The sequence below is a fragment of the Agrilus planipennis genome, unplaced genomic scaffold, assembly GCF_000699045.2.
Source record: "Agrilus planipennis isolate EAB-ADULT unplaced genomic scaffold, Apla_2.0 scaffold152, whole genome shotgun sequence".
Lineage (NCBI taxonomy): Eukaryota > Metazoa > Arthropoda > Insecta > Coleoptera > Buprestidae > Agrilus > Agrilus planipennis.
Window position 1 is genome coordinate 437,666 of NW_020439047.1, and position 24,200 is coordinate 461,865.

The 24,200-nt window shown below is 34.7% G+C and overlaps 1 protein-coding gene across 1 annotated transcript in view; it reads right to left on the reverse strand.

Moving 5' to 3' along the window:
* Positions 1-24,200, reverse strand: part of LOC108737958 (NACHT domain- and WD repeat-containing protein 1) — a 114,598-nt gene that overhangs the window by 25,891 nt on the left and 64,507 nt on the right. The window contains exons 6-15 of the mRNA XM_025976902.1: positions 23,414-23,496; positions 13,961-14,070; positions 13,747-13,903; positions 11,302-11,944; positions 10,812-11,024; positions 9,887-9,923; positions 4,370-4,524; positions 4,142-4,311; positions 3,932-4,078; positions 1,051-1,327 (exon numbers count right to left, since the gene is read on the reverse strand). Of these exons, the coding sequence (XP_025832687.1) occupies positions 1,051-1,327; positions 3,932-4,078; positions 4,142-4,311; positions 4,370-4,524; positions 9,887-9,923; positions 10,812-11,024; positions 11,302-11,944; positions 13,747-13,903; positions 13,961-14,070; positions 23,414-23,496 (1,992 nt within the window). The remainder of the gene's footprint in view (positions 1-1,050; positions 1,328-3,931; positions 4,079-4,141; positions 4,312-4,369; positions 4,525-9,886; positions 9,924-10,811; positions 11,025-11,301; positions 11,945-13,746; positions 13,904-13,960; positions 14,071-23,413; positions 23,497-24,200) is intronic.

The window sequence follows — 24,200 nt, forward strand, 5'->3', positions numbered from 1 at the left end:
GGGAATAGTAACTATGGAAGGGTTAGGCGGGGCAGAGAAAGAGTGGGTTATATTTTTCACCTATTTCACGGAGAAAATGTAAAAGATAGTAGTGTAATGTTAAATATATAACTTAAAGTTACAATAAAGTATTCTATTCACTAACAATGAGACTTTACCTTGCTTAATCCTTATGCCCTCTAAACATTCACCCGTCATTATTTTCCGATCCTAAGATATCTCTGTTAATTCTTAATATGTGATTAATAACAGAGGTTTTCAAATTATTTTAAAAGTTATCAAGGTCACATTCAGTATCACCATCAAACTGTCAAACTATAAATTTCTTATATCTTTTGAAAGAAATGTTTCTTATAAACGTTATAATGATTTTAGTTCATGTGAGTACTAACGTTAATCTCTAACTTAAATGGAAATATTAAATTGAAAAAGGTTCAAAAGGTTTTGTATTAACCTGTTACTGGCGAAACCTTTGTTATAATTTTACTATTCGTAATGATTTCGAGCTAAGACAGAGATAATTACATTTGTCACTAACATAATTAAAAATTTATATAACATTTTCCAAATCACGTTTTAGGATAGTTTTGAATTATTTTATTTATTCTAATAATTTCTCTGACCGCAAATGTATTTTCGACAATTGACTGGTTGAGCCGCATTTACTTAAACGTTCATTTAACTGAGCACAAAAAATATAAAAATCAATGGTGTAGTAAGGTTCTAGTAGGTTTAGCCCCCTCTTCTCATTTAAAACTCTCTCTTGCTCTTGTGCCACTAGGGAGTTGGGCCCTTTCGGCTCTTACGCGCTGCGGAGAGTACTCAGATAACACAATGCATTATAATTTTTTTTTTAGATTTTAGTGCAGTTAAGGGGGACTGCGAGGTCTCATGGGCCTTGAACTCTAGCGCTAGTTCATTTATTGTTACGCCACTGATAAAAACATTTAATTTCACGTAATTACTAAATTGAAAGGAATTGTTTACATTATATTTGAATAGCCACTTCTTCCTAGTGATTGTTTACTAGAGGATAGTAAATACAATTACCTTTAAATGTGTGTACCAGGCGATTACTCATTATGTGCCATAATTGAGGATCACAATCTGTTACGCACACTACATGCTGACCATTTGGAGTAGCCTCAATTAATCGAACAGAAGGAATGACCATTGTGCGAGACTGTGAAGGTAAAGGTGGTTGTAACCAATCAGTCATAGGAACCAAAAGGGGCAACGAGAAGCCATCACACCAGGCCATTGCAGATGTTACTATGTTTGCCATAAGACCCCCTTGTTGTGAAACTGGTCTCAACCATGAAATTACCTATACGGTTGAATAAATGAGATCATTATTAGGTACCGTTAATTTATTTAAATCATTCAAACTTCTTGGTTCTCTTTATCACTACATCGACAGTCCTGACAAATCGCTTAAAAAACATACAATGTATTATGTCAAAAAACATCAAATAGATCTTGACAAGGACAAGGGAAGCAGTGGAGTTATCTAGGCAAGTATTTGTGAAATTCGATTATTACGAAAATTGAAAGCGTCGTAACAATTTTTTTTTATAGAAAAGGGAACGGAGATACATAAAGTTTGTAAACTACTGTCATAAGCTAATGTAATGGGTGAGTTGCTTCATCGACTTTTACTTCGATTCAAAGTGGTGGGTTGGGTGGAATTCCCTTTTTGACTTTTGGAAATCGTAGAAATTGGTAGTTGGTTATCTTTAGAGAGATAAGAACCATTTGGACAAAATAAAGACAGTATAAGAGTGAAAGACTATCAATGGAATATTACTATTCCACCATTTGCCTATACAATGTAAAGAAACTGCTTCAAAAGTTGCACCAAGTCAGCAGAACACGGAATCAAACCACTATCCTCCTGAATGTTATAATGTGATGTAACAATTACACAATTCGCTGTTCAATTCAAGGTAATTTTATAAACGCTAGAAAAATAGAGACAGTATGTGACCATATGTAGGAATATATGTGTGTCAATTTTGGTAAGGTTTCAGAAAATTTATGAATAAGTGGAAAAATTAATGCTAGTATAAATAGGAGACACACATCAGAAGAAGAGAGAGTAGTTGAATACGGTTGATATATAAACAGGTAACATACGAGGGCGGTTCAATAAGTACCCGTGTTGTTTTGTTTTTTTTATTTTTCAACATAGTCCCCTTTTAGAAAGATACACTTCTCCCAACGACCCTGCCATTTTTTTTACCCCTCCAAAAAATAAGATTTGTAGAACTCTCCAAAATCCCCCCTGTCTCGGCGATGACTTCCTCGTTTGAGCTAAATTTCTTTCTCGCTAGTCATTTCTTCATGGTAGGGAACAAGATGAAGTCGCAGGGAGTCAAATCGAGTGAGTACGGGGTGTGCGGCAGCAAATTCATAACGTAATTCATGCATTTTGGCGGCAACAACTCCTGATGAATGTGCCGGTGCGTTATCGTGTTGAAAACGCACCTTCTTTTTCGTCAAATGCGTCCGTGTCTCCTTCAATTTTTTGTCGAAGCGGTCCAATAACTCACTGTAGTATTGTCCAGTGATCGTTCTTCCTTTTCCTAAAAAATCCGTAAAATGATTTCCTCGGTAACAACGTTTGCCAGGCTTCCTGGTCGCTCCTATCAAAAACGGATCTTTGCCCACGTTTAAATTCGTTGAAGCAATATCTAACTGTGGTCGTAGATGGCGAAATGTCTCCATAAACAGTATCCAACTTTGTTTTCATCTCCTCGCATTTTTTCCCATCCAAAAACAAAAAGCGAGTTACCGAACGATACTGCTCTTTTTTCATCTTAACGAAAAGTCGAATGGCTGCCAAATCTAAACTAACCTATTAATTAGTCTGAAATTCGTTTTGACGTGGTTTAATAGATGGCAGCACACGATGACAACACCAATTTTTCTCAGGAACGTCCTCTTCCGTCCGTCTTCAAACACGGGTACTTATTGAACCGCCCTCGTAAATAATGCAAATACAAAGAGTTACAAGGTTACTTAAGTGGAATGTGAGATAAATAAACGTTTGTGAATACAAATAGTGTTATCAGAGTATAAAGATATTGTATATATTAGGGTAACTTCCCAATCACTCCCATACACCCCCTCCTGCTGATGTTGCACCACTTCAACTACGAGTCCCCACTAAGCAGGGGCTCTCATGTACGAAGTATCGCCGTGATGCCGCAGTACATACATATTCTGTATCTATACACTTTGGTAATACTATTTTTCTGCCCTCGTGTTATGTTGCGAGTTGCTATATAACGAAATCATGCAACGGATGTCTTGTGATCGCTTGAGCTGTGAACGCCCTTCAATGCAACGTTCGTTACAGGCAACTCCGGCATGTATAGTGTAAAATTTAAATTCATAGTATAAAAATAATACCATTAAACCAATCCCTATCCCGGTATGTTTGTGTGTTTGAAGAAGTTTCACTTCAGTAGCGTGTTGTATAATTACACGTTGTATTTTTTTTTTCATCAAAATTATAATAACAAGATTCTGATATATTGAGAAATTATTGCCAATAAACTTCAATTTGTTTTGTGTTCACTAGAGTGAGGACGCGACAAATTTTTCAAGATTTAATTAAAAGCAATAAAGATTATAATAAGTTTAGGTACTTATTAAAAAAAAAAACTTTAGATATGTTTATTAGGAGCTTTCCAGAACAATACGATACAAATTAAACAATCAAAATGCTGTATTAACGCACAAACATTCAAATTTAATTTTTAAATAACTCATCAGTAAAAAACTTTATAGGAGTTTAAAGCAATTAAAAGGAAATGTCATTGTTATTGTTCCTAACGCTAAAGTCTGGTAAGGCACTCTTTCACGAATCGAATTTAAAAGTTGCTCAGTGATTCCAATTTAAGATGAGATAAATATATCTACTTACCTGAGTTCCAAGTTGGAACGTATCTCTAGTCAATACTTCTCCAGCTTTTCTAATGGTGTAATAAATAAGTTCAATCTCCCTGTCCAATATATAGCACCTATTATGCTCCAGCACACATCGGATATAGCTTACTGAAGTGGTTTGTATCTGAAGATGAACACAGATAAAAATGTATTAGTATTAGAAGGTATTGAGTATGTAATGTATTACAGCAGCTAGTAGGAAATCGAAATTGCAAAGAATTAAGCTTTTAAGCCTTTGAATATCCCCGGATTTAAGCAAATGAATCCAAGCTTCTTCAATATGTCTAGTCGTATATGTTACGTCGCTATGAATCGTTGATTCGATAGAACAACGTTTTTCACTTGATGGTAGTGATTCTGCAATGAAAATTTTTTATTATCTATTTATTGTGAACGTTCACTATATTTGGAATACCATTTTCGGTTTCCGTCTTGGCCAATTCCTCACTAATAAATTCGCTGAAGAACATATTAGATATCTCGGTGTGGATATTTTTAACAGATTCTTGATTAGATAAATAGCGTTTTGAACAAAATTCTTTTATGAATGCATGACTCCATTCGAATAAANAAAACGGAAGGAAAATGAGGAAAAGCAAAAGAAACTTACAAGAAGAAAGAAGATGGAAAAAATTAGAACAGAAAATTGATGGAATCCAGGAAGAAAATAAAAATATAAAAGAAAAGATGAAAGAAAGTGAGAAAGAAACAAATGAAAAATTAAAGGAAATGGAAGAAATAATGGATAAGAGAGCTGAAGATAGAAAAGCGTTTAAGAATCAAACAGAAGAACAGAAGAAAATATAAGGAGAATGGAAATGGAGTTAGAAAAGAAACGATACATAATAATATTTGGAATAGAATTAGAAGGGAACAAGGAAATGAGCGACTTGGAAAGGGTAATAAAAGAGAAGGTGGAAGTAATGGAGGTATCGAAAATTAAAAAGAAAATATATGCGGCAAGGATGGAGAAGTGGGAAGATACGATATAGATAATTAGAGATGGTAAAAGAATAAAGGGGACAGAGGTATATATAAGAGACGACATGAGCATGGAACAGAGAAGAATACAGAAGATGTTAGAGTAAAAGGTAAGACAATAATAATAGATGGGATAGTATGGGTATGAGATGAAGAAGAAGAAGAATTGGTTAAAAAGGAAGGAAAATGGACATTTCATGGGGAATAGGCGGGTAAGTGGGAGGGAACGATGGGAAAAAGAATGTTAAAGTGTTAGCTTGAAACACGATAGTGATAAAGAACAAAGATAGTAGTTTTTGGGATTTTGGATATAAATTTTAACTGGGATATATTTGAGGTAATAAGGGTGGAGAAAAAAGGTAGGGCTAAGGGAGGTATGACTGTAAGGTTAAAGAATTGTGAAAGCATATGTAAAGGAATTGGATAGGGGAATAGTAACTATGGAAGGGTTAGGCGGGGCAGAGAAAGAGTGGGTTATATTTTTCACCTATTTCACGGAGAAAATGTAAAAGATAGTAGTGTAATGTTAAATATATAACTTAAAGTTACAATAAAGTATTCTATTCACTAACAATGAGACTTTACCTTGCTTAATCCTTATGCCCTCTAAACATTCACCCGTCATTATTTTCCGATCCTAAGATATCTCTGTTAATTCTTAATATGTGATTAATAACAGAGGTTTTCAAATTATTTTAAAAGTTATCAAGGTCACATTCAGTATCACCATCAAACTGTCAAACTATAAATTTCTTATATCTTTTGAAAGAAATGTTTCTTATAAACGTTATAATGATTTTAGTTCATGTGAGTACTAACGTTAATCTCTAACTTAAATGGAAATATTAAATTGAAAAAGGTTCAAAAGGTTTTGTATTAACCTGTTACTGGCGAAACCTTTGTTATAATTTTACTATTCGTAATGATTTCGAGCTAAGACAGAGATAATTACATTTGTCACTAACATAATTAAAAATTTATATAACATTTTCCAAATCACGTTTTAGGATAGTTTTGAATTATTTTATTTATTCTAATAATTTCTCTGACCGCAAATGTATTTTCGACAATTGACTGGTTGAGCCGCATTTACTTAAACGTTCATTTAACTGAGCACAAAAAATATAAAAATCAATGGTGTAGTAAGGTTCTAGTAGGTTTAGCCCCCTCTTCTCATTTAAAACTCTCTCTTGCTCTTGTGCCACTAGGGAGTTGGGCCCTTTCGGCTCTTACGCGCTGCGGAGAGTACTCAGATAACACAATGCATTATAATTTTTTTTTTAGATTTTAGTGCAGTTAAGGGGGACTGCGAGGTCTCATGGGCCTTGAACTCTAGCGCTAGTTCATTTATTGTTACGCCACTGATAAAAACATTTAATTTCACGTAATTACTAAATTGAAAGGAATTGTTTACATTATATTTGAATAGCCACTTCTTCCTAGTGATTGTTTACTAGAGGATAGTAAATACAATTACCTTTAAATGTGTGTACCAGGCGATTACTCATTATGTGCCATAATTGAGGATCACAATCTGTTACGCACACTACATGCTGACCATTTGGAGTAGCCTCAATTAATCGAACAGAAGGAATGACCATTGTGCGAGACTGTGAAGGTAAAGGTGGTTGTAACCAATCAGTCATAGGAACCAAAAGGGGCAACGAGAAGCCATCACACCAGGCCATTGCAGATGTTACTATGTTTGCCATAAGACCCCCTTGTTGTGAAACTGGTCTCAACCATGAAATTACCTATACGGTTGAATAAATGAGATCATTATTAGGTACCGTTAATTTATTTAAATCATTCAAACTTCTTGGTTCTCTTTATCACTACATCGACAGTCCTGACAAATCGCTTAAAAAACATACAATGTATTATGTCAAAAAACATCAAATAGATCTTGACAAGGACAAGGGAAGCAGTGGAGTTATCTAGGCAAGTATTTGTGAAATTCGATTATTACGAAAATTGAAAGCGTCGTAACAATTTTTTTTTATAGAAAAGGGAACGGAGATACATAAAGTTTGTAAACTACTGTCATAAGCTAATGTAATGGGTGAGTTGCTTCATCGACTTTTACTTCGATTCAAAGTGGTGGGTTGGGTGGAATTCCCTTTTTGACTTTTGGAAATCGTAGAAATTGGTAGTTGGTTATCTTTAGAGAGATAAGAACCATTTGGACAAAATAAAGACAGTATAAGAGTGAAAGACTATCAATGGAATATTACTATTCCACCATTTGCCTATACAATGTAAAGAAACTGCTTCAAAAGTTGCACCAAGTCAGCAGAACACGGAATCAAACCACTATCCTCCTGAATGTTATAATGTGATGTAACAATTACACAATTCGCTGTTCAATTCAAGGTAATTTTATAAACGCTAGAAAAATAGAGACAGTATGTGACCATATGTAGGAATATATGTGTGTCAATTTTGGTAAGGTTTCAGAAAATTTATGAATAAGTGGAAAAATTAATGCTAGTATAAATAGGAGACACACATCAGAAGAAGAGAGAGTAGTTGAATACGGTTGATATATAAACAGGTAACATACGAGGGCGGTTCAATAAGTACCCGTGTTGTTTTGTTTTTTTTATTTTTCAACATAGTCCCCTTTTAGAAAGATACACTTCTCCCAACGACCCTGCCATTTTTTTTACCCCTCCAAAAAATAAGATTTGTAGAACTCTCCAAAATCCCCCCTGTCTCGGCGATGACTTCCTCGTTTGAGCTAAATTTCTATCTCGCTCGTAATTTCTTCATGCTAGAGAACAAGATGAAGTCGTAGGGAGTTAAATCGAGTGAGTACGGGGTGTGCGGCAGCAAATTCATAACGTAATTCATGCATTTTGGCGGCAGCAATTCCTGATGAATGTGCCGGTGCGTTATCGTGTTGAAAACGCACCTTCTTTTTCGTCAAATGCGTCCGTGTCTCCTTCAATTTTTTGTCGAAGCGGTCCAATAACTCACTGTAGTATTGTCCAGTGATCGTTCTTCCTTTTCCTAAAAAATCCGTAAAATGATTTCCTCGGTAACAACGTTTGCCAGGCTTCCTGGTCGCTCCTATCAAAAACGGATCTTTGCCCACGTTTAAATTCGTTGAAGCAATATCTAACTGTGGTCGTAGATGGCGAAATGTCTCCATAAACAGTATCCAACTTTGTTTTCATCTCCTCGCATTTTTTCCCATCCAAAAACAAAAAGCGAGTTACCGAACGATACTGCTCTTTTTTCATCTTAACGAAAAGTCGAATGGCTGCCAAATCTAAACTAACCTATTAATTAGTCTGAAATTCGTTTTGACGTGGTTTAATAGATGGCAGCACACGATGACAACACCAATTTTTCTCAGGAACGTCCTCTTCCGTCCGTCTTCAAACACGGGTACTTATTGAACCGCCCTCGTAAATAATGCAAATACAAAGAGTTACAAGGTTACTTAAGTGGAATGTGAGATAAATAAACGTTTGTGAATACAAATAGTGTTATCAGAGTATAAAGATATTGTATATATTAGGGTAACTTCCCAATCACTCCCATACACCCCCTCCTGCTGATGTTGCACCACTTCAACTACGAGTCCCCACTAAGCAGGGGCTCTCATGTACGAAGTATCGCCGTGATGCCGCAGTACATACATATTCTGTATCTATACACTTTGGTAATACTATTTTTCTGCCCTCGTGTTATGTTGCGAGTTGCTATATAACGAAATCATGCAACGGATGTCTTGTGATCGCTTGAGCTGTGAACGCCCTTCAATGCAACGTTCGTTACAGGCAACTCCGGCATGTATAGTGTAAAATTTAAATTCATAGTATAAAAATAATACCATTAAACCAATCCCTATCCCGGTATGTTTGTGTGTTTGAAGAAGTTTCACTTCAGTAGCGTGTTGTATAATTACACGTTGTATTTTTTTTTTCATCAAAATTATAATAACAAGATTCTGATATATTGAGAAATTATTGCCAATAAACTTCAATTTGTTTTGTGTTCACTAGAGTGAGGACGCGACAAATTTTTCAAGATTTAATTAAAAGCAATAAAGATTATAATAAGTTTAGGTACTTATTAAAAAAAAAAACTTTAGATATGTTTATTAGGAGCTTTCCAGAACAATACGATACAAATTAAACAATCAAAATGCTGTATTAACGCACAAACATTCAAATTTAATTTTTAAATAACTCATCAGTAAAAAACTTTATAGGAGTTTAAAGCAATTAAAAGGAAATGTCATTGTTATTGTTCCTAACGCTAAAGTCTGGTAAGGCACTCTTTCACGAATCGAATTTAAAAGTTGCTCAGTGATTCCAATTTAAGATGAGATAAATATATCTACTTACCTGAGTTCCAAGTTGGAACGTATCTCTAGTCAATACTTCTCCAGCTTTTCTAATGGTGTAATAAATAAGTTCAATCTCCCTGTCCAATATATAGCACCTATTATGCTCCAGCACACATCGGATATAGCTTACTGAAGTGGTTTGTATCTGAAGATGAACACAGATAAAAATGTATTAGTATTAGAAGGTATTGAGTATGTAATGTATTACAGCAGCTAGTAGGAAATCGAAATTGCAAAGAATTAAGCTTTTAAGCCTTTGAATATCCCCGGATTTAAGCAAATGAATCCAAGCTTCTTCAATATGTCTAGTCGTATATGTTACGTCGCTATGAATCGTTGATTCGATAGAACAACGTTTTTCACTTGATGGTAGTGATTCTGCAATGAAAATTTTTTATTATCTATTTATTGTGAACGTTCACTATATTTGGAATACCATTTTCGGTTTCCGTCTTGGCCAATTCCTCACTAATAAATTCGCTGAAGAACATATTAGATATCTCGGTGTGGATATTTTTAACAGATTCTTGATTAGATAAATAGCGTTTTGAACAAAATTCTTTTATGAATGCATGACTCCATTCGAATAAAATTTTTCCGCTTAAATACTTTTTCCTCAATAACTTATCTAAAAACGATTTTCTTAATTTTAACAGATTGGAACATTTAACCTTAAAAATTGTAATAGTTAAAGCTACAACTGTTTACGTGAATAGTTTTCTTTTGCGAGCAAAAAGATACACTTTTGAGGAGTTATTTCCCGTTCCCGCTGTCTGAACTAAATAATTTCTTGCCTGAACAACTTAAATGTAGTAGAACTTGGTTATAGCGTCACTCGAGGAACCGGCAATATTTTGACGTAATATCCGAGTGTCGTTATTCGCGAGGTATACAATATATACTTATGTAAATTTAGCAGAAGACATGGTTGAAATTGAATAATGATTAATGATCGGCTGTTGATCTATACACTACAATAAAGTAAAAATTGGATGTACATACATATGTACATGCTACCGGAAATTTATGAAATGTATACAATTCCGAGGCTATTTAGGAAATCTATAAGATTTTTCAATACACACATATCTTGAGAAATGAAAAGCAACAAATTTTCCCTCATTAACCTGAGATAGATTATAGTGGGTAGAAAATTTAAAATTAATTTTCCCATTAATATAACCTAGTTCCACTGTATAATGTTGCACTTAATCAAAAATAATAGTTAATGATAGTATCGTATACATTTCAAATGCGGCGAAAAGATGGTAAAATTGAAACATTTCAATGTTACTCGAAATTCTGGAATGCCACCTGGTACTGATTATGAAGGTATATTCATGTTAAAAGTCCATAATTAATTCAAAAGAAAAATGTTGATGATAATTGAAAGCAATAAAATGATTAAACCTCATAGATTAAAGAGTATGATAATAACAACCGAAATATTTAAAATTTTTGTAATTATTTTGAAGACAGCAATGTCTAATCGTAAGTTATTAATCAATTTACTTACCCATTCTAATACATATAGCGTAGAAGTAAGCAAAATTAAAGTTAGAGTTATCAGTACTAATCACAGCCTCACTATTGCTTGTCGGCATTAGAATTTCTAATAATTCTATTTCAGTCAATCCATATTCCGAACAAGTTATTAGGGAACATAATCTAGATACAGCGGAGCAGCCAAAACATTCTTCTAAGTTATCGAATTCCAATTTAAGTTGATCTAAAATTTATTTCAAAATCATATCATACAGTTAAAGTTTCATAATAGAGAATTGTGCAGAAACAAAAGAAATAACGATATCTTATCAATTAAATGTACATGAAAAACAAAAGACAGATAAAAAGCCATTAGTTTTAGAAAGATTGGTAGAAAAGTATTGATTTGTTTTTTATTACACCCTCCGATAGATTAGACTCATACCTACACCCGCAGGTTCATGGAAATTTCTAATTATGAATCAGAATGATTCACGTCACAATATGTTAGATTGACTTACCTTCATCACCATCATTGGAGGGTAGTTCGAAATAGCTGTCGGAATTCTTGTACGTCTCCTTTTGCGTAAGATTGAAATGTAAAGCATCTATCCTTAAGCTAGTAGTACACACAATATATACATTTTTCGGCAAAGAATTAGGAAACCAGCTCATACCGGAAACGAGATCAGAATCCAAGATGTTGAGACGATGTAAATCATCGATAAAGATTAAGAGAACTTGATTTCTTTCTTCGAATAGTTTCAATAGCTTTTGAAACCAATTATTTAAATATAATAGGTCAAATGACGCATCCTTTGGCAAAAAACCTTCGGGTAATTTGAGTGCTATGCTAATTTGCTGGCAGAGTATCCTTAACATCTCTAGATTGTAAGAAGAACGAGGAGTAGCAGAAGCGTAACGAACGATTCGAAACAATTTACAAGGGAACCAAGATGTAAATTTTTCATAGAGGGCATGTAAAGTGTCTGTCTTTCCTGAGAAGTGGTTGCCGTATATTATTATTGGACTGTGCTTTTTATCAACATTGTTTTGTACTGCTTTTTCGATTTGACTTATAATATCCAAATTCTCTTTCGAATGCGAATGATTTTGTTGGTCAAAACAGTGAGTCAGGTGGGATATATTTTCTTCAAAGTTTTCCTACAATAAGTTTATCACAATTATAAATATGTTCCTGCTTTACTTAATTTATATACAAAGTAAAGAAAATAATAAAAGCAGACGAGACTGTTCGTAGATAAAGTATCCATTTCAAAGTCATTGTCTGCTATTAATACTCATTAGACAGTTTACGAAAATAATATTTTTATTAAATTTATCCTGACTTAAGTTACTTAAGAACAATAGGGTTTTTCGTCAGCAATTTACCGAAACTAGCAGACGTAGATGGCGATTTCCAACTATTTTGTTTTCCTCAGCACGCCATAAGTAGTTTCGATACATCACCGACTAAGCTGATGTTGTTCTTTAAAAATAAGCTGAAATAACATCGACTTATGGACAGTAACGTCATACCTAGGGGGTTTCCACCGGTTTATTTTGATTAACGTGGTGATTTTTGCTGTTTACTCACCACGGCCCCCATAGGCGTCGGAATGAGATACGTTCAATCAGCGCAGAGAGGCCGAAGCCACCGCTGCTAATTTCTCCTAGGAGATAAACAAATTCCCCTACAACTCTCTCGTGTGGATGGATCCTATCGACTTCCTACTAGGCTGAGCAGTCTTGGTATCCGGACGGATATATGCCAGCAAGCATATGGGGTGCAATCAGTATCACTACATGTCCAATCTTAGACGGTTAGGTAGGCAGGAAGATTTCCTGCATGAAGCTCCTGGGCTCTTCATAGTATCAATTTCATAATTGGTAGGATGTTCGAGAAACGAATCCTCCTCTCAGTTGGATTACTTACAATTCGGCACTGTTCAGCCACCTCGAATTTATGGAACTGCCCCCCCCCCCTTTGACAAGTATAGCGAAAATATTTTCACGAACCATTAGTCTACAGGTATAACCTCAGTTTCTAGTGTGCTACATACCTGGTAATTTAGCCATCGTGTATCGCTAGCCTCATACTAATGCTAGGTACCGTACCTACCCTAACACTTAACTGTCCCCCTGCACGTTCACATGGACGGTTTATTGTCACTTACCGATATTTACTGCTTACTGTAGTATTTTAAATTATTATGATAATACGGTTTGGGGAGGGGGCTTGTAAACAAGCTAATAAGTATTAGGAAATTTATACATAACTTTTATGTCGATTTGGGAATCATTTTATCAATAGATTCAACAACAAATAAGGCAACCAAAAGTTTATTTTTGATTTTGGCAAACACAATATTCCCATGAGTGAAACAGTTCATTTGAATCGCATTTCTTGTGTGATATCGACAAGTGTAAATGTTTTGAATTTATTTTTTACTAAATCAGCCACGACTGCTTTAATTAACTAGATGGTAGCCAAGTACCATTTAATATGTGTAAATACAGTAAAGGTGAATTGAGAACCGAACATAGGCATATTCTTTTACATGCAGTCATCAAAGGGTGGTATCACCTTTTAAAAAATACGACGTGGTGTAGGGATAAATGAAAACCTTTGAGGGATGTTACGCTTAGCTCAAAAGATTTTGAGAGTTTGGTTAATTTAGGGCAGTTTTTAAAAAAGCAGGTGATATTTTCAAAATGATGTGATTGAAAAAAGTTTTACGCGTTCACCATGTTATGCAGTTTTTCTCGTACGGCATAAAATGAAAAAATACCGCCAAAGAAATGTGTAATTTCTATGTTCAGTAAACATTTTGCCTTATCTGTATATTGCACAGTAAATAATGATTTTTTTTAGATTCCGTAGATATCACCAAAGGCCTCGTTTGAAACCTTCCTGGGCACTTTTAGCTATTATCGTAACTTTCTAAATTTATTTTTATATTTACCTGAACAATTTTCTTTCTGGACTTCAATTCCGGTTTCTCCTGTAGGTACTTATCAATTAATCGTTTAATAGTGGATAACATCTGACTTTTAAATTTATCCAGATAAGCTTCGTGTTCGCTATCGTCGGTATTTACACCACCGTTTTTCCAAGGCACTCTAAAAATATTTAGGTCTTATGTACAAGTTAAAATCAATAAAATTTATTAAACTCACGTAAAGTAACATCGATTTTCGGATGGGATTGTACGTTCAACCTTACCGATAAATTGTTGTAATTGTCTTTCGCACTCATTCGTTATTTTGTGCCGCTCTTCAATAACATCCTGATAAACAGCAAAAAATATAGAAAAGCATTCATTTGACCCAGAAAACGAATATTTTTCACTGTTAATATTGCGTGAAAACATGTGATTCCAACATGTTTTAATGATGCTCCCCAAAAGTCAGCTCGATTAAAAAACTTTGAGAGGTCACATAAGATACATTTAAAGATTTCCGAAGTGGTTAAAGATTGAACATATTTTCTTAATTCTGTTTTTCATCATGAGACTAATGTCTACGTTTGAAATATTATGAAAATTTCAAGTCGACATACCAAATTATAGTCGCACAAGATTTTTTAAATTTTTAAAGTGGCATAGGTATATTACATGTTTTGTAGATGTATTTAATTTTTTCTTGATGCTGACTTCTTAAATAATAGAAATTGAAGACGCAAAGAAAAACCATCAAGATAGTTATTATTCAAGGTAATGGGTTAGTACGGAAGAACATTAGCATTTACATTACAAATAATTTTATTTACAGCATTTTAATTAATTGCATGATTTAATTAGTGAAAGTCACATGGTAGGTGTTACAATGAATAATTTTATAAACATAAAAATGATGTGTCGCTTTCAGAGGTAATTCATCGCAAATGTACTTTCTTATCTGAATCTTTTATTTATCGATTGTATCGATATGCATCAAAACCGAGAAAATGAGAGGGGGGGGCGACCAAAATGTAAGAAAAGGCGCTACAAAAAACTAAAAGCTTGAACAGACCGACAAAATTCTTTCAAGAACTTTCGACAACTGAGTGTTCTCTACCTGCCTTAAAGCATAAGTTATTATGCAATATACGATATTTAGTTTCTAATGTACCTATGTATGTAATCATATTTCTCATGGATATCCACATGTTCACAACGAACTCAGTACCTATATTTCCCACCACCTACTACAAAATATAAAATTTCTTATTATTTATATTTAGGTGCATGTCACGCGAAAACATGTACTACGCTATTTCAAAGGCTTTAAAATTTTATGCGGCCTCTACAAATTGATATAATTATCATCTTGAAATATTCAGAAAATTTACAATTACAAACGTAGACTATCATTTCATGATGAGTAAAATAATTTCAAGGAAAAAGTTCAACTTTATACCATTGTGGAAATCTATTCTAATGGAACTGTTTTTTGGTGAGCGTTATTGAAACATATTAAACTAACATATATTAATGCAATAATAAAAACAAAAATATATTCGTACCTACTGGGAACGTACATATTTAAAAGTTTCGAAGCATTTCAACGATTTAGTAATAATATAATATTATAATGATCTTGGGGACAAATAGGAGGATACCAAAAGAAATTTTGCTAGGTACTAAGAAAATATATCCAAGCAGGTGAAGACTAACCACGGCTACATTTTATTATTATTCAATAACCAATAGAAAACAGTAATAGTACATACATCACTTTTAGTAGTGCGGGCAATATGATTATTCGAATTAACTTCATTTACGCAATTTTGTTCGGAAAATTCTCCTTAATGTAACGATATAGGTTCCCAGCCAAAAACAATGAAATTATTTTAGGATTACGTATGCGACGCTCTGATGAGATCCAAAAAGATCGAAATCGCGATTCGCGTCTGGCAGTTTCGACAGAATACAGACCACTTCGAATTATTTTAATGAAATCATTGTTACTATTATCTGTGCTTCAATTCTATGTTACAAAAAAATATGATTTTTTGGAAGTCAATATTTTATATATATGTTAGGCCCGAAGACCGAAAACGGCCAGTGACTGGAAGAAACGGTCACATCTCGTTCTGGCTGCCTTCGAACGCACAGAACGCGTTTTGGCTATTATAAACGCTCGCAACGCGTTCTGGTAACTGTTAAACAGCCGGAACGCGTTTTGTCAATTGTTGAACGCTCACAACGCGTTCTTAATGTTCGACTTGTATTATTTGCCGCTTTCCATCTGCGTACAATCAGATTTATATTGTACTTATAAAAGAAATGAATTTCAATCCATTTTTCAGTTTTTAGGAAACAATTCAATTAATGACAACTGTAATTAGATACCAAAGATGGGTTCGGCTTTTCTCGCCGAATCATTTCAACAATATTAAATTTCTTGTAATTGTTTTTCAGTTCTAGGAAGAAAGTTACACTGTAGACATATGGTGAACCTTGAACCTTAGCAACGTTTATCGGTGGTACAAAATGTTCTCAGAGGGCCGAGAAGATGTGAACGACGAAGAGCGTCAACAATAGATGAAAACATTGATGAAGTGAAGAAAATAGTATTAGTCAATCATCGAATCACCGTTTGAGAAGTTGCTGAGGACTTAAACATATCGAGTCCTGCCTGAATTTGATTTATAGAATATCCAACCGGGTTACCAGCTGGTAACCTATATCATTGTATTCAGGAGAATCTTCCGAACAAAATTGAGTAAAAAAGTTTAATTTGAGTAATTTTTTCCACTCACCCGCCCATATTGCTTGGACTATAGGATTCCTTAGCTAATATGACGGGACGCGATGGTCAAAGAGTGGCGACGACTCGAGAGATATGTTTGCGGCGCTCACGCGGCTAGAGGCGGGGCGACTAACTATTAAGAGTATAATCAATGGATGAGTGTGCCCTGGTGGCCACAAGAAGCTAAGGGACCGATTATACTTTGGCTCCTTTGCATGCGCATGCGTATTATCTGTATCTATTATGATCATAGGAGCATAATATAAAGCGTTGGATTATGCTGGAACTTGGAAATAAGTCGCGGAAATATCAAATAAAAAAAAGCATAGCAGTGAGTGCTGTCTTCCATATCATAACCTTATGATCCTAAACATATCCGTCAAACAAAGAAATTAACAAAAGTAAATAAACAAATAGAAAAAAAAGGTGCATGAACTGCGAATAGAATCCACACACCGGCATATACGAGGGTGGATTGATAAGTTTCCGGCCTGACCAAGAAAAACAAGGTTTTTAAAAATTTTTTTTTTTTATTTCTCAACATAATCTCCTCCAAGGCTGATACATTTCTCATAGCGGTGTTCCAGTCTATTAATGCCATCTCTATAGACTGATTCGTCAAGCTCCTCAAAATAACCATTTACAGCTTCGATTACTTCTTCATTGTCCGCAAATCTCTTACCGCCAAGCCATTTTTTGAGATTAGGGAACAGAAAATAGTCACTCGGGGCTAGGTCTGGAGAGTAAGGAGGGTGCGGCATCAATTCAAACTTTAGATCGTTGATTTTAGCCGTCGCAACGATTGACGTGTGCGCTGGTGCGTTATCGTGATGAAACAAGATTTTTTTCTTCGCCAGATGAGGTCGTTTAATTTTCACCTCGTGGCTCAAACGTTGCAATAAGTCTGCGTAGTATTGACCAGTGATAGTATTACCCTTTGCAAGGTAATCAATGTATATAATACCTCTTGCATCCCAAAAAACAGTAGCCATAACCTTGTTCGCCGAAAAAATTGTTTTTGCCTTCTTTGGAGTTGGTTCCCCTGGTCCAATCCACTGTTTAGACTGTTCTTTGGTTTCAGGAGTGTAGTGGTGGACCCACGTTTCGTCAACGGTTACGAATCGACGCAAAAATTCGCTTGGATTACGCTTATACAATGACAAATTTGCGGTAGAAATGTTTTTTCGAATCAATTTTTGGTCGACTGTTAGCAAACGCGGCACCCATCTTGCACAGAGCTTTTCCATATGCAAATGTTGGTGCAAAATATGTTGCACACGTTCATATGACATCTTACAGGTCTCAGCTATCTCACGCACTTTCAATCTGCGGTCTCCCAGCACTATTTGATGAATTTTTTCGATCATATCTGGAGTTGTGACCTCAACGGGGCGTCCTGAGCGAGGCCCATCAGAGGTGCTCACACGACCCTTTTTAAACTCGGAAACCCACTGCTTAACGGTTGAATATGACGGGGAGGATGTCCCCAGTGTTGAGTCCATCTCTTTTTTAATTTCCTTCGGCGTTAACCCCTTCAAATAAAAGTATTTGATGACAGCACGATTTTCCTGCTTTTCCATTTTTACGAAAACCACAGAGGCGTCTTGTTCAGCGTGCTGTCAAACCTACACTAGCAAGGAGATCGGGCTGAAACTATAGCTACAAGCTATCCAAGGATGGTACTATAGAATGTCACCTCAAGGTAGGCCTAGTGGCGTCATCTCTTGGTTAGGCCGGAAACTTATCAATCCACCCTCGTAAGCTGACCATTCTCCACTCAGACACCACGCTCAAGAAAGTAGTGTTTGTAGTCGCGACCAAGCATCAAAGCGATGCTTCTATGGTCATAATAATATGAGTTGATATCCCTAGCTTCTTTTCTGATGGTCGATTAAATAGCGATCAGAGCAGTTGTAATCCTGTAGTAATTCATCATCCTTGTTTGCTAGGCATTCATTTTACTGCTGCACTGACTGACCATTTTTATATTAATATACTCAACGATCACTTTCGATTGGCTACCTTGAATTTCCGTGACGCGGCCTGGTCGACGTAATCTGACTACACTATTAAAACTTAAAGGAGCTAATATAGCGCAATGTGAAGCATATTAATATAAAAATAATTAGTTAGTGAGGCTCGCGAACGGTTAATTTAGAAATTCGAAAAAGATTGATAAAGGTGTAGGGACGATTGGCGCGGCGGAAAATAAAAGGTTAGAAGCTTTTGAAATGTGGCATTATAAGTGAATGATGAGGATACCGTGAATACAGAAGGTTAGAAATGAAGAGGTATTAGAAAGAATAGGAGAACTGAGGACTCTATGGAAGTAAATAAGAAATAGGACACCTTGTCAGCCATGAAGGTTTAGTCAGAGACATGTTAGAGGCAGAAACAGGAATTAGGAGGAGTAGAGGTACACCTAGATTAGATTACTGTTCACGAATAGTGAAGGATATGGGATGTTCTAGTTTTAAAGAAATGCGAAGATTAGCTCAGGATAGGAAAGAGTAGAGGTGCGTGTCCAACTAGTCGTAGAATTGACGACCTTATGATGATGATTAATAATAATAATAATAGAAAATCAGAGCCAATAGGGGAAAAAGGTTTTTATTGTAGTAAAATCATCAGTTGTGAAATAAACGCCGAGTAAGAATCACAAAGCTTCTGCAGGACTACTGCAGTAGCCGCTATCTAGTCGTCCACTAGTCAGCACTGATCCGTAGTAGTCGGTTGCGCAACCGCAAGGTCGTACCACGGACCTCACTGGCCGTCGCAACTCTCTGCTCGTCATTGACCTTGGCTGTCAAGTTAGGGGCGCACATTTGATGGTAATGTAATCATTCAGTAGACTCAACCTGACCACGTGGCTTGAACAGTGACGCGTTTAGGTTTTTAGGTCTGTCGATCCATCTGCAATTTTGGAAAAATACTCTAATATTTTAGATTCCCTACCATAAGGTGAAAAGTGCATCTACTCATGGTTTGTTCTTTATTTATACTTGTGAATGGAGTTTCTCTACGTTCCCAAATTTCCTAAAATGAAACAATAAATACTGCAAGGCCCTTTGATTTGATAATAGTTCAAACGCATGATATTTGGAATTTTTTTTGAAGGTAGCTCTTAATAATTTCCATAAAGCATACATCAGCTTTCACTGTATCAAAAAAATATACACCAAAAATTTAGAACTAACTCTTTCTTAGGTATGTCTTCTATCAGTTTCTAATACCTAACTCTGTTTAATTTAGATATAGATGGATAAGTTTTAAATAAGTAGCTACTTACTTTCAAACTGTCAATTAAAACTGTTTTTGGTTATATCATTGTCAATGCTTTCCATTTTTTTTCTCTGAGATATTTTAATTTGTAATGACCAAATCACAACCGTTTCAAGTAAAAAACCTTTATCAATGTTCCTCATCAAAATTTCCAAGTTCAACTGTTATTGTTTTTTATTANATTAAAACTGTTTTTGGTTATATCATTGTCAATGCTTTCCATTTTTTTTCTCTGAGATATTTTAATTTGTAATGACCAAATCACAACCGTTTCAAGTAAAAAACCTTTATCAATGTTCCTCATCAAAATTTCCAAGTTCAACTGTTATTGTTGTTTTTTATTAAAAGAATTATAATGAAAATGAAAAAAAAATACTAATTGAAGTTCTTGCGGATGCTAAAATAATGTTAAAATATCGTAAAACTTACTTCAGTGTTAATTAATGGAAATTGTTAATTACATATAGGTACTGTTTATACAATTTCACAAATACCTCGATAATACTCAAAACCAGTTAAGCGGAACGTCAAAATTTTGCTAATAAATAGCAGGATTTTTTATCTGAAATAATTTTGAGTTGTTTACTACGTATTTTGATTATCCCAATAACATGTAGTGTGTGGATCTCATGTGATAAACGAAAGGCACGCCGATAAAAGGATTTTCTCGTAAATTCCTCGTTAAGTCTCCCACAGAAAAAATCAAGTAATAATGAAGTTAGTGATGTCTCTTGAGTTACCCTTATAATCTTATGAGGTAAACTAATACATGTGTATTGTTACAAAAAAGTGGGTAATCCCACCATCTGCCTAATGATTTTGAAAATTATCAGTCAGTATATATAGGGTGTCCCAGTTATAATAATTAATATTTTTCATAGAGGGCATGTAAAGTGTCTGTCTTTCCTGAGAAGTGGTTGCCGTATATTATTATTGGACTGTGCTTTTTATCAACATTGTTTTGTACTGCTTTTTCGATTTGACTTATAATATCCAAATTCTCTTTCGAATGCGAATGATTTTGTTGGTCAAAACAGTGAGTCAGGTGGGATATATTTTCTTCAAAGTTTTCCTACAATAAGTTTATCACAATTATAAATATGTTCCTGCTTTACTTAATTTATATACAAAGTAAAGAAAATAATAAAAGCAGACGAGACTGTTCGTAGATAAAGTATCCATTTCAAAGTCATTGTCTGCTATTAATACTCATTAGACAGTTTACGAAAATAATATTTTTATTAAATTTATCCTGACTTAAGTTACTTAAGAACAATAGGGTTTTTCGTCAGCAATTTACCGAAACTAGCAGACGTAGATGGCGATTTCCAACTATTTTGTTTTCCTCAGCACGCCATAAGTAGTTTCGATACATCACCGACTAAGCTGATGTTGTTCTTTAAAAATAAGCTGAAATAACATCGACTTATGGACAGTAACGTCATACCTAGGGGGTTTCCACCGGTTTATTTTGATTAACGTGGTGATTTTTGCTGTTTACTCACCACGGCCCCCATAGGCGTCGGAATGAGATACGTTCAATCAGCGCAGAGAGGCCGAAGCCACCGCTGCTAATTTCTCCTAGGAGATAAACAAATTCCCCTACAACTCTCTCGTGTGGATGGATCCTATCGACTTCCTACTAGGCTGAGCAGTCTTGGTATCCGGACGGATATATGCCAGCAAGCATATGGGGTGCAATCAGTATCACTACATGTCCAATCTTAGACGGTTAGGTAGGCAGGAAGATTTCCTGCATGAAGCTCCTGGGCTCTTCATAGTATCAATTTCATAATTGGTAGGATGTTCGAGAAACGAATCCTCCTCTCAGTTGGATTACTTACAATTCGGCACTGTTCAGCCACCTCGAATTTATGGAACTGCCCCCCCCCCCTTTGACAAGTATAGCGAAAATATTTTCACGAACCATTAGTCTACAGGTATAACCTCAGTTTCTAGTGTGCTACATACCTGGTAATTTAGCCATCGTGTATCGCTAGCCTCATACTAATGCTAGGTACCGTACCTACCCTAACACTTAACTGTCCCCCTGCACGTTCACATGGACGGTTTATTGTCACTTACCGATATTTACTGCTTACTGTAGTATTTTAAATNTGGTTTCTTTTTTAATTATTATAACTGGGACACCCTGTATAACACGATTGATCCTCCCAAATCTTTTTTCTTTAAGCGGACGCCATTCGTAATAAGTGATGCATGAATAACGCAAGGCGTTGTATGTCCTGACATCGTCTAATAGGAACAAAATTGTATAAAAATAGTAGTTTGCTTTGAGCCCTTAGTTTTTCAGTAACCTTCTTAATTAATATCATTTTCTGTATCATTTGCTGTACACAAGTGTTTATGAAGACCTCTGTATGTCTAATGAGTAATACAAAATTTTAATTTTTTAGTTAAGGTTCGTCATACTAATTTTTTTTTTCGTGACGTATATTGGATTTCGGTAATACTTCATGTGATAAAATTTATTAAGGCATTTTGTCCTAAGCAACATTTTAATTTTCCCATGCATTAGGCAAAATTGCCTTATGGGACATTGAACGAGAAATTTCTCATACAACAATCATAATAATGTGAAGAAAGAGCGGTCTTTCTAATAACCTTTTCAGCATATTGCGCAGTATGAATATTTTAATTAATTTTTTTGCATGTTAGGTGACAGTTTCATATAATACTGAATTTTCGCACCAGTTTAAGAGCCCTGCTTTCTGTTTTCTAATTGTTAGAGACGAGAATTCATATACAAGCACTTTCTAAGTGCATCCTTTATAACGTGCTGTTATGAGTCGCGGGAGCACTTAGATTTAATAGGAAATAGCAATAAAAAATCCATTGGGTTCTACTTTGTACCATTTGTGAAGGCACATGTTCCTGCTCAGGGTCTTTTAGGGGTTTTACGATTTTCCTTCCTTGGGAAAGGAAATGAGAACCTGCCATTGAATTTACGGCTATATTCAAAACACGTATTTTCTTGTTATTGCTGTCTACCTTTTACTCAAGCATATTTCACCTTTACATTGCCTGTCTTGGAATCCTGATAAAGGAATCATAAAAGCTTTCGCTAAAAATTCATATTTTACATGATACTAGATAAATTAATTTTAGAAAGATGTCTGCATTTATACATAGTAGTAGTTCTATTGTAATTATCATTCGTTACTTTGAATATAAATGTTTCACATTGTAAACATATTTACCTAATCTATCACAAAACTCGACATTCGTATACTTGAAAACATTAAAATGGAGAAAAGCTGAATTTTTAAAGTAAATATTTCGTGTATAGATAAAAGACCAAGTTTGCAGCAACGTTTTTGCATACAACTGCGGAACTGTAAAATAAGTGATAATGAAGGTTGCCTGTCAAATGCGACCACTTCTAATTTATTTTATCGAATTTGATTATCTTAAATAGCTGTTTAAACACATTGATTGTTCCCTATAAAACAATCCACACTCTTGACATTATTAATTTTAGTCTTTTTAGATATGTCAGTCATCTGTTGGTAAGATGAATTTCTTCACCTACTTGGATTTATTATCTTAGACACAGCTAGTGCCTAGTGTTAAGTTGTATACACATTTACTTACTTGATAGTTTTCATCTGAACCTACTATATTGCTTAAAGTTCTTATAGCGCATACAATTTGTTCACGAGCATCTGAATGAAGATCTATAAATGACAAAATTCGAAATTAATAGCCATTAGACGTCACATATGCAGTATCATCATCTCCTAGATAAAGGGCAGTAAAGGGAACTATTGTAGGGCAGTTTATAGTTTCGTATGTTTGTTTCACAAAAAAAATACGTTTTTTCTTATACCTGACAACTGTTTTTGTTATTTATTTTTAGTAATAAATTATTAGTCTTTGAAGATTGCTTAACAGCCAAAACAGCAGTCAGATTTAAGAATTTTTTTTTCTGATATAAACATCTGAAGTGCCTTAATTTTGTTAAAAAGTTACTTATCTATAATATATCCACATATATAAATATCTGTTCAGTATTTCAAAAAAAATTCTCATTGTATAGATATATTCCGTTTATTCATCATTATTGTTACTACCCTTACTTCTTTGTACGACGCACACTGCCAACTAACGGAGGAATTGTGTTGATTCTAAGATATATATGAGCCTATATATACAGTAGGGTGCTTCAAACAAAATTTTGAATTTTTTTTTCTAACTCTTACCCCCTCAAATTTTTCTATTTGATGTAAAAAAAATTCTCGCCAAACATGAGCCCTACAGCTCAAATCTAAGGGGTCGCTATTTTTATTTTAGTTTCCCATTTAATTAACATAGGAAAAACTCTTTTTTGTTTTAAATTGAATTTACACATAATTTACGCAATTTTTTCCAAAAAACCGTT